The 11,912-nt window shown below is 39.6% G+C and overlaps 1 protein-coding gene across 1 annotated transcript; it reads left to right on the forward strand.

The window, feature by feature from the left end:
* Positions 1 to 254: 254 nt before the first annotated feature.
* si:ch211-286b4.4 (uncharacterized) lies at positions 255 to 11,912 on the forward strand. The gene is made up of 20 exons (XM_063492477.1): positions 255 to 260; positions 372 to 499; positions 672 to 826; positions 3,560 to 3,700; positions 3,808 to 3,934; positions 4,023 to 4,234; positions 4,324 to 4,486; positions 4,588 to 4,676; positions 5,464 to 5,624; positions 6,774 to 6,888; positions 7,238 to 7,434; positions 7,514 to 7,562; positions 8,453 to 8,599; positions 8,700 to 9,035; positions 9,215 to 9,312; positions 9,398 to 9,504; positions 9,610 to 9,689; positions 10,445 to 10,473; positions 10,544 to 10,675; positions 11,094 to 11,912. The coding sequence occupies exons 1-20, from the start codon at positions 255 to 257 to the stop codon at positions 11,574 to 11,576; spliced, it is 2,955 nt and encodes a 984-aa protein (XP_063348547.1). The 3' UTR covers positions 11,577 to 11,912.

Here is an 11,912-nt window from a genome sequence, read left to right on the forward strand (position 1 = left end):
TGACTCATAAACATACACTTCACTTTCACAGTGTGAAATTTCCTAATTTTCTTTTTGTTCCTGCACAACTTTGTAGACTCACCTGCAAGCCACCATTCAGGTGTCTAACGTTGAAAAGAGCTTTTCATGAATCACATGAAAAGCTTTCCTCTTTGTAACCAAAAAAAAAAATGCAGTCAAGATTTGAAGCCATAATTTAACTTTGACTGACTCCCTTTGCAATACATTTTGCCCTTCCACATTCTTTTTGTCATATGGAAGTATGGAGAAGACTATACTATGGTGTAAATGAAGGTTCAATCACACATGATGCAACATATTGCAAAAACCTTGTATGCCCTTTCAGAAGTCAGAGTTTTTGTTTGTTTCAGGTGAACAGACGATGTGCCACAGGAGAGGTGCGCTTGGCAGCATCCAGAGAGTGTGTGTCACCGTTCCTCCACTCCTGCAATATCACCTGTGGACCACATGGAGGAACTCTGGATGCGGAGATGGGCATGTGAGTCACCTTATCACCTTTTTCCTTTAACAAATCATGTAAGTAGACTCCGATTTACTGTTGCTCTGTAAAAACTACTAAAGCTACATCTAATAAAGAAGTGAATTAGGATTCTAGCTGGTATACAGCCTGATATGTTGCCTTTCTGTCTCTTGCCTTATCTGCACCCCAGCTGCCAGTGTGAGCGATACGTGTCTGCTGAGGAGCTTTGCAATACATCCTGCCTTTCCAGACTGCCTCAGCTCTCTGCTCAGCTTTCGCCAGATGGACACCTGCTGCTCAGCATCAAAGAAAGTCGTAGCATGGTCTGGGCAAAGGTGATGGAAGGTTAACATGGGCCACTGACAACTGTTGATCAGCTACACCTTGCAAGGATATCCAGCTATCCAATTCAGTTATTTCTCTTATAATTAGTGATCAGTTACTCTAAATGTGTGCGGGAATGAGAGGAGGGATATTTGAAAAACAAGTAAATAAATACAACATTAGAACTGTACTGACGCAGCCAAGAGACTCCTCACGCTGTAGGGTTTAGCTACATCAATTAGTAGGCAGAAAGCTTGGCACAGCATTTAACAAGGTTTCGGCCAATCTGAGTCTCAGCAGGATGTGAAAAAATGTTGCAACTGCAGATTTTGTGATATCATTGCATATGATGAAGTGACAGTGATAAATAATGAAGTCTGCTCACCATCAAAGAAAAAATATTTCGTTATTCCAAGTTATTCCAGCAAGAGGTTTTTTCATTTTCTGTGAGTTTCATCATATATACAGTGTTGTGCAAAAGTCTTGAGCCACCCCTCGTTTCTTTATATTTTGCCAGACTTGTGATTTTTAAAAGTTGGCTTGAGTTCTCCAGGTTTTCTGTTTTTCCAGGGTTTTATTTTAACATTGCCTTTTTATTTGTATCTTTAGGCACTTTGTTATTCGCAGCCTGTCACAAAAACACATATATTGTTTTCCTATTTCTTTAGTTGAAACTATGAAAGATCCCAACAATAACAGTTTAACAGGCATAAAACAGTAATTTTTGCACCCACATGCCAATTCCCAAGGAGTTATTAGCTGAAAACTTGACATATGTCAGCAGGGTATGCAGTGTGTCCTTAAAAATTGAGGAAACTGAACCAAGTGGAGGACCAGCAAAGAAGGGCTAAGCCTAACAACTTTCTGTCGCATATATGAAGTATCTTCAAGTCGTTTCCTTTAGAAATAGGAAAAAAATCCAACAAAGTCCTGACACAGGACCCGAGAAATGCATGTGGCACTTCAGTTGATCCATGTGCAGTTCACCGAAGTCTCATCAGACATGGTCTCAGCAGAAGGGTGTCTGTCAAGAAACCATTCTCAAAGAAGGGAAATGGGAAGAAAAGGCACATGCCAAATTGCACAAGAACTGGAACTGTCGTCAAATTTTTGTCAAACTGTATAAAGCAGGTCCCAAGGGAGCGTCTATAGACATCTGTAAAATATGCTGGAGGCTGTGTCATGGTTTGGGACTGCATTACAGCCTGTGGTCTTGGAATCTTGTCAAAATTGATGGAACCATGCAGAAAAGTACTGTCACATTTTGATCCACCATGCAGTACCACCTGGAAAGTGTCTGATTGGCAGCGGCTTCACTTTTCAGCATGACAATGATCCCAAACACACTGCCAATGCAGTAAAAGCATAACCAGTGAAGTGGATAGAAAACCACACAATGGCACAGTGTCGTTCCTTCCCAGAGCTTGGACCTTAACATTACTGAGGCAGTGTGGGACAATTTTGACAGAGAAAAGAACAAAAGGCATTCAAAGAAACACTTTGAATGTCCTTCAAGAAGCCTGGAGAACAACTTTTAATAAGAGGAAATCTTGCTGAAGAGAGTTCAGATTCTAAAATAATAAAGGTGGCCATGCCAAATATTAACTTAAGTTCATTAGAATTCTACAAACTGCGTTTTTGCCTTAAATAATGTATATATAAGTTCCATCTACTGTAATGTAGTGTAGTGTAGTGGCTAACGCATTTGCGTTAGCAAGTGAAAAGTAGCTGGCTTTGTGGTTGGGTCAGGAAAAGCATCTCGTGTAAAACTGTGCCAAATCAAGCAATTTGCAGAGCTACCCACTTGTAACAAGGGTGCAGCCAAAAGCAGCTTTATACTGTATTTCCATTAATGTTTGCACATGTTTCACCCCCAACCAATCGCAGCAGATGGATGCTCCTCCCTGAACTGGAGGTTTCTTCCTGTTAAAAGGGAGTTTTTCTTTCCTACTGTCACCAAATGGTTGCTCATAGGGTGTTGTTTGATTGTTGTGGTTTTCACACTGTTATTGTAGGGTCTTTAACTTTCTTACCACCGAGGTGACTGATGTTATGATTTGGCGCCAAGCATATAAAATTGAGTTGAATTGAAAATTTAATTGAATCTCTGCACCTATTTTCCTAAAAAAAACATAAAGAAATAAGGTGTCTCAAGACTTTTGCACAGTACCGTAAATGTGCATGTTATTTGTCTAACAACAAAAATATCAATTTTCTCAAGTGAAGGATATTTTTATTATTGTGACCAAGGTGTAGCATGGCATTACTGTGAATGTGTATTGGAACACATACTGAACATTACATATAAATAAAAACTGACAAATATCAGCAACTGGAAAAACTATAGTTAAAATAGAAACACAGTATGGCACAATTGTTCCTTACATTATGTTTTCTCTCCAACATAATAGATACAAAATAACATGCTCTTTTCTAATGTTCTGGTTTGTGTTATTTTCTTTTATTTTCAGAGAATAACAAATATTTTAGGACCAGATATTCATTTAAAGAATATTGGGAAAACACACTTGGTCCAGTTTGACTCTGAAGGAGTGTTTGGTTGGATTCCCACACAAAAAGATGTCATCAATCAGTTTCTGTCAGGTGATTAGAGCTGACATATTGATTGATATATTTTCTTTTGCCATGCAATCCATTTGTTTTCTGTATCTACCACCAATTAACTGTAAACATTTTGGCTTTAATTGGTTGACAAAACTGTGCAATCTGTGACACAGTGTTATCTCTTTACAGAGCCAATAGAAGTCCTAAAAACAAGACCCAGAAATAGAAGAGACACAGAAGATCTGGCTGTCTTACCTCGAATCCCCAACCCTATTGCCTGTCTTTCGTCTGGTGACATGCTCATTTTTCATCTCACCATCAACCACACAGGTACAGCTTTTTTTTACTTTTACCATGGTTTTATCACAGTGTGTGATTTTTTTCTTTCTTTTTTTTAAAACCACTGTCCTCTTACTTCTAACTTTGAAATCTCTAAGACCGCCATCTCAGTCACTTTCCAGTTTATCAAAAAGACCACCTGTTTAACAGCAACCCCAGCTGGGACTTTGGTGCCTTTAGGCATCTACAGATACTCATGAAGCAAACAAACTTTAACTCCTCAAGGTAATATATCCTCATATAACTGTGGTCACACAGTATCGTCATCTTATGTTCTAATTTGTATTCCTCTTTGTCATCTTTCCATTGCAAGGTTTGCCCATGTTTTTTCTGAAACGGGGAAGTACGTGTTTGTTGACAGTGTTGTCCCAGAGTGGAGTCTGGTAGTGGTAGTCAGTGAGGAGGGGACAGAGTGTGACCCCAGGGCTGCTATGTTTCAACCCATGACCCCAGCACAATTGGTCAAGCACGGGATTGTCAAGAAACACAGACTAAACCTTCTGCCCAACTGGGGAGTGATTGCTGGTGGGTATTTGTATTGCTGACTAAGTGTTTACAGGGGCATTATTGTAATGAATTAGCTTTCACCATGACACAATGCTGACTGTGTGCAGGGATCCTTAGTCTGCTCTTGGTTGTGGTCGTAATTCTGACCACTACAGTACTAGTTTTGCGACCTAGCAAAGCAAAGCTTGTCTCCCAGTGGAGGATAAAGCCAAAGTGGCGCAGCCTCGGGGAGCCTTTCTGTCCGGTGGAGTGTGCATGCAGCAGAGAAAGGTATACTGGTGTGACAGCAGTGCTGACGTTGTGTTTTAAAAAATACATAAAACACTTTTAAACAAGTGAAAATAAACAAAATTCGAGTCTTTGTTTTTCAGCTTAGTGGTCCCAAGCCAAGGTGATTTCCTTGGTAGTAGAGGTGTTGGAGAAGGAGCAGAAGCTGAGGAGCCTGCTATTTCAAAAGGAGGTAGGCCCCTTGTTTAATACTGTGCCATTGCTTTTTTTTTTTTTTTTTTATCAAACACTCTATGGGTTTTCAAGCAATTGCAATAATTGTGTCAGAGCGGTGATGGAGAGTAATTTTTTGGCCTGCTGGAGCCTAAACATGCTCTAATTTGTATTCAATTAAATATGGTATCACAGTATATGAAACTTCAGTCTGAAATGCATTTAAAGTTTACTTTTATGACTTACTGCAACTATGTTTTATCAAATTCACTAAATAAATTTTCTGTACCTCTTGGATGACTTGGCCAATAACCAAAGACTAAAAGTTTTCCAGAAAACTTTCACTAAAAACAAACTTTGGCAGCTCCCTTTCATCGACTTTTCACTACATTTGCCTTGTTTCTTTCTAATCTCTGATAGTGGAGTTGACGGTAATGTTTCTCAGTTGACGCTTATTGCATTATTCATGCAGCTTGATTGGGCGTTTAAATGCCAATTGGCCTAGCCATTATGAAACCATCACGCATGACCAGCTTGCAGTTAACAGCCTATTCCACATTTGATTGACGATAAAGAAAATAATGGCTTATATCATACTGTAATGGCTTGTGCTGTTACTACTAAAGAAAGCTAGACCGACTCCACTAAATTACTATGGAGCCAAACTGAGCTTATAATTTCAATGTGCGTTCATGCTTCACAAGATCATCTCCTCAGATCTTAAAGATGTCATGGTGAGGCCCTTCTGTTATTTTTTCAGGCCATTTCAATCTTTCCCATTGTTGACATTTACTGGCCCTGTTTAGGAGGAGTGCCGGGGTGCTGTGATTTGGAGGAGTTCAATGTGAAGACTCTTTACGACAAGCTGGAGGATCAGAACCTCCATATAGCCTCACAGCTGGCCCGGCACCGCAAAGACATACAGGAGTTTTATAGAAACATCTGTCAACACACTGAATCACTCAAGGTGAGTTTTAATATTGTAATAAATAATGCATGGAATAATCCAGTAAAGCTGTTGGGTAAATTATCTTGCCACCACAGTTCATGTTTAGTACATGGTCATGTTAACCTAAAAACATCTATCAGGTGGGGATGCCTGTCGCCCTGAGGGTAGGGCAGGTCATCTATTTATTGGTTGATTGATCTATTGCTTTATTGGTGGATTGGTCTCTGGTTGCTTCAGTCTGCATGCCAAATCATCCTTGGACAAATAACTGACCCCAAGTCATTGCCAATTCATTCATCGAACAGTGAATGTTCGATAGGAAGCGCTTAGAAACAGAACAAATGGGCGGTGTAGTGGTTAGCACTGTTGGCTCACAGGAAGAAAGTACTGGGTTTAAATCCACCATCCGGAGTTTCCATATTTTCCGTGTTCTCTCCATATCTGTGTGGTTGTCTCCTCACACAGTTCAGAGAGTAGTTAATTAGTCTTTTTAGTTCTACCATTAATTTAAAAAAAAAAAACAAAAAAACTTTGCAGCTGGGACACTCTAGCCTGCAGATGGCAAATAAGGTTTTTTGATTAATAAAATGATTAATAGAAAACTCCTTTTAAGAGGTGAAATCAAACTAACGTCTGCAGTAAATTTGAGCAATGATTACAATGACTACTCTTATAGGATCCGTTACACCTGGGATGTCAAACTAATTTTATATTCTGGCCCTTACACTTCATACCCATGCTCTCGGCAACCATGTTTGCTGGGAGTCTGGCTGAAGATGGCTGTGTCCCATTTTATCCTCTAGCATGTGAGACCTCCTTACACTGATTAATGGTGCCTCATTGCATTGCTGCTCTCAATGATACCCCAACTCCTTTTTATTATTTGTTTACCATCAAACCAGCACCTCAAAGAGAAGCGGTTTAAATCCAAGAAGTGCTCCTTCTCATAAACAGTTGAAGTCATTAATTTAAAGTTTCAGTTAATGTTTTTTTTTGTTTGTTTGTTTATTAATGATGAGTACATTGCTTACCACACTTTATAGGTGAGTTATGAACCATTAATAAGAACAATTTATGGACTTGCTTGTCCATACATAACACATACATAATAATGCAATCGTGTTCCCCTCAAGGAAACAGAATAAAAATTCTTTATCCTTCTTTCAGAATGCCTTGGAGAATATGGATCATAAAAAAATGAGCCTCCTTAAAGAGATATTAGTTCATAAAACAATGAAGGATGAACCATCTGGCAGCAGTGTGGGGGAGAGACATACACAAGGTAAAAATAAATGATGATGATCATGAGGATGAGAGTAATGTCTTCTACTGAAGATGAATGACCGTCTCTAATAATAAGATAGATCATTAAAGGAATATTTAGTCAGTCTAGGAAATGTGAATTCTTCATTTCTTGTTGAGAACCACATGCATGGATCATAGCTGTAAAGTTACAGACAATTACTTTAGCTTAGCATAAAGCACCAAAGTGTAAAGATGATAATATGTGGTTTGTGGACCATCACACAAGAAGCATGCTGGCTGTTTCTTGTTGTGCATTAAGAGAAATGGAATTTTATGTCACTGTTTTAATTTTTTTTGTATGTAACTGAACATCTCCATCATTCAAGTTGAGGCCTGCATGTCATTGCTGGGAGCTGTGGTCAGGTTAGTGGAAACTCTCTTATGCAGGCTGACAGGAGACGCTTGGCAGAACCAGGACTTGTCTGGTCCCCTGTACTGTCATACGGGTCATCATGATACCAGAGAGTGTGAGGCGCAAGCTGGATACATGCAACCCAATGACACTAACATGTGTTTTATGCAGGTACTGCAGTGGCATTCTCTTTGTATTGTGTATTTATGATATGAAGTAGAGAGTAAATTCCTCACTCAATGATCCACAGTTTTCATCAGTGAATGTGACCAAAGCAGGAGCTCTTCCACAAGAGCCCGGTAAGGAATAAATCACTACTGTGTATGCTGTCATCGTTTGCATGTACAATAATATCAGAATATTACACTGATCAGGCATAATATTATGAACACCAACAGGTGAAGTGATTATCTCTCTTTATCATGTCACCTGTTAGTGGGTGGGATATGGAAGCAAGTGAACATTTTGTCCTTAAAGGTGATGTGTCTGAAGCAGGAAAATGGGCAGGCAAAAGGATTTGAGCAAGTCTGTCAAGTGTCAGATTGTGATGGCTAGATTAATGCGTTCTCTGGAGCATCTCCAAAACTGCAGATCTTGCGGGGGAAGAAAGAAGCTGTGGTGAACCAGTGACAAGGTCATGGGCAGCCAAGGCTCGCTGATGCACAAGGGGAGGGAAGTGGCCCATGTTATCACAAAAGAGATTAGCTACTGTAGCTCAGATTGTCAAGATAGTTTATGCTGACAGAAAGGTGTCAGACTACACAGGCATCGCAGTTTGTTTTGTGTGGGGCTGCACAGTTGCAGACCAGTCAGGATACCCATGCCTCTGTCCACTACTGAAAGCTCCAACGATGGGCACGCGAGTATCAGAACTGGATCACGATCAATGGAAGAAGGTGGCCTGGTCTGATGAATCATACTTTCTTTAACATGATGGCTGCGTATATGTGCATCACTTACCAGGGGAACACCTGGCAGCAGGATGCACTACAGGAGGCAAGTCAACAGTGGCATCAAGCATCTTTGGGTTTTGTTGGACAAACAGGTCTGATCCATGGAGGCCCCACCTCACAACTTACAGGACATAACAGATGTGTTACTAACATCTGATCCAGATACCAGGTGTCCATAATCCTATGCCTGGTCAGTTTATAGTGTGTTCTGCTAATATTATTTCTCTGTGTCCTAGACCATATACAGAGCACAGCTCCTTCTTTAAGTGATCATGACCTGTCCAAGCTTATCACGATATCACCTCTATTCAAGACCCTGCAGGAGATCCAACAATCTTTACAAAATCTCACGATGGATGAGTCAAAACAATATTTTAGCAATGGTACAGAAACATTATAGAGAGATCTCTAAAACAGACATGATATTTGATCAACGCAACATATACCAAATTCTAAAATTATCTCTTTTTTTTTCCTTTTTAGGAGTTGCAGATAATTCTGCAAAGGGGAATTATGATGGGCAGCTCATCCCGACTGCACTGGACAACCTCTCCCCACAGCACTCTGCCATTTTTCTGTTTGGTTGTCAGGTGATGCAGTTGCTTGAAAACTGCCCCATGTTCCCCAGTGCTCTTCTCCTGCTGGCCAAGTCGATTCCATTCACTCCATCTTCCTCTAATGAGGGTCTACTGTCACACTGCTCTAGGGACTTTTATTTTGATGCGACCAATCAAATCCTTTATCTGTCAGAGGCAAAGCTTCAGCACGTGGGACATTTCATCTCTGTCATCCTGCAGTCAATGGCCCACATAGCATCTGGTAATCAGAGAGACACCAATAGAAGACAGTTCTGAAGGACAGTCTCGTGTCCTGGTTTGGCAACTGTCATATATAGTACAGAGTAATATCCCTGGCAATTAACTTTGTAAGCACAAAGTATGTAATCTTCTTTAAAAACACTGTGATATATAGATTTGTATATGTATTTTTTAATCCAGGATCCAAACCCCAGAGCTTTATGCAAGCACTCCATGAGGCCATTTCAGCTCTAAGCCTTCAGTTGTTCAATGTTTCTTTCAAATGGAGCACAGCAGAGGTGTGTAAGTGCTCTTTAAACCTCACTCATCATTCTCATAGTATAAAAATGGAGGCAGATAACATTTTATGCCTTCTTTTAACAGTCCAATTTCGATGCTTTGAAGGGGCGGAATAACACATTAGTTGAGGAATTTCTCAACATTAGAGTTCCCACTGAAGCCCGCTTCACTGAGCACCTATTAGCTAGCAGGTTGGTGAGACAGATAACGGATACAGCAGAATAAATGAGGTTTGTCATTTCAGCAAAAATATTTATATTACAATATGTAATATTTCTCCCTTTTTGCAAATTCAGACTCAAGAAATACAAATATTTCCAACTGGAGCAGCTCATTTCTGAACTCAAACATACTCCAGCTCAGACCACAGACAAAGGTATGACAACTGTTGAGTTTCAAAAAGAATTACTATTACCTAAAATACTCACAGGATTTTCACGGTGTATTTATTGCTGTAAAACAATAAATGTCACATTAAGGGATCTTTGCAAAGCTACTATCTAAAAGTAAAGTGAAAACAGACCTTCACCAGCTTCATAAATAAAATAGTTCATATGCTAAAGGTTACAAAATTAATTTATTTAAAAAATTACAGTTGTGGCATTTGTTGTCAGTATAGGAAAATGTATAAGCAGCTGCGAACAAAACATCATCATGTGTTGATCAGCTGAAATTCTGTGGAAATTTGTTGCAGTCTTGTACTATTTTCTTATGCATGGACTGATTTGATGCTTTAAACTTCTGCTTTTGACCATGAAGCCTCAGTGACATCAGCAAGCGGTCTTGCGAAACAATGACCATAATAATAATCCAGCCCTAAAAGTTGATGAACAAACCCATCTGTGATTTCATGCAGATGTTGTTCATTTTATTTTTGCCAATTAAAAGATAAGAGCATCATTAAAGTATTATATGAGGTCCTGGAGAGATTTTTTGTTTTGTTTTGTTTTTATGCTGTTTCAGTGTCCTGGTGCACAGAGTTCATGGTTTCTATAAAACCATGATATTGAGGGCTGAAGTTCATTGGGTGGTTTTTGTGCTTCATATATTCACATATTGTTTGGTGTTTCTTTTGTTGTATTTTCCATTCTACAGATTCCAGACACACATTTTTATTCTTTTTTTTTTCAGATTTACCACCAAAGGGGACTCCAGCGCAGGTAAAAATATAAAAAAATGAAACAAAGAATTTTAATTTAAGTGAACCGTCAACCATTATTTCTCTTCCAGATGTCATGTATAGAGGAAGAAATTGATCGCATGAATGAGTCGTTCTTGCTGCTGAGCACACAACTACAGAAGAGAGCTGAAGTGAGCACATGGCTAAAGGAAAGAGAGAACAGCGCTGGAAACCATTCTGCAGTAATTAGCTGGAATATTATACACTGCACATATAATTACATAATCCAAAACATGAATCTGTGTGTTAATTTAATTGTGTTGTGAAGGGCTTTTAAATGATCTCTTTGTGTTTTGATTTCCTCCAAGTTTCACTTCAGCGTTGTGAAATGATCTCGTTTGATTTTCTCAGTATCTGCTATTACTGCATTTCATACATATAAATGGCATACTGCAGTGATTGAATGGTGATAACTCATTTTAATCTAGATATTCATGCTGATGTTCAGCCTTGACTTAAAAGAGAGATGCGTAAATCAGTATGCATGAACATGATCTGTGTCTGAATTTGCATTATTGCTCGAGACTATGTGCACGAACTCAGTCATATCTTTACGGCACATCATTTACAATACATGCTCTGTGATCTATTCTTCTGCAGAGGGCAACTCCAACAGACATGCCAAGCCTGAGTCGTAATGGAACAATCCTGCTGGAACTGAAGAGACGCTATGTATTACAGCGCCTCAATGAGCTCCAAATCACATTAGGCCAGATCACACGATGCCAGCAGCATGACAGCAAGTCGAAAGATGGGACAAGAGGCTGCACACAAACAGACAGCAGCACCACACAGCAGGGAGAAAGTGAGAATTATGGTAGTACAGATGGTTTGAGCCCCAACGATGGCCAGCGGCGGGACAGTATTTCAGCTAGCCACAGTCACAGCCAACAAGCCGAAGAGAGCAGAGGTCTTGATAGCTATAAACTGGAGAGTCATATTTCTGACCAGAAGAGTAACACTGTCCAAAGCAACAACCCTGACACATTATTGGGCTGCCAGATGCCAGGCACTCAAGATCTTAATGTTCCAGGAGAGCAAGAGCTAAAACAGCAGGCCTCAATAGAAAATACAACAAGCTAAACAGATACTGATGACATTTGAGTGCACACCAATCTGAATGTGGACAAATGATCAAGGTTTTTTCCTTTGTTGTGCTCCTTCATGTTAGGCCTCGAGTGGCTATTTCTGTACAATATTGTTGTTTTATTTGAGTAACGATACAAATGACCTCTGTCTTCATTTTGGAGCATTTCGTAAAAACAATTCATCGTAGTTCCTTTCAATTACGTGTGGATCCAGACAAAAATAATTTGCAGCAGCAAGGAGTGGCGTGACACAATCTGTCAGCTTGTCCAAAGAATCTTAGTCAGGAGTTAATACTGGTCTCTAAGACAGATTGTGCGCATTACCATATTC

The sequence above is a fragment of the Pelmatolapia mariae genome, linkage group LG14 (assembly GCF_036321145.2).
Source record: "Pelmatolapia mariae isolate MD_Pm_ZW linkage group LG14, Pm_UMD_F_2, whole genome shotgun sequence".
Taxonomy (NCBI): Eukaryota; Metazoa; Chordata; class Actinopteri; order Cichliformes; family Cichlidae; genus Pelmatolapia; species Pelmatolapia mariae.

Bases quoted from the DNA above. Each gene is read 5' to 3' on its own strand.
- si:ch211-286b4.4 (XM_063492477.1), top strand. The intron at 4,487-4,587 runs GTATACTGGTGT...TTTGTTTTTCAG, and splicing joins TGTGCATGCAGCAGAGAAAG to CTTAGTGGTCCCAAGCCAAG. The intron at 10,474-10,543 runs GTAAAAATATAA...TTTCTCTTCCAG, and splicing joins CAAAGGGGACTCCAGCGCAG to ATGTCATGTATAGAGGAAGA.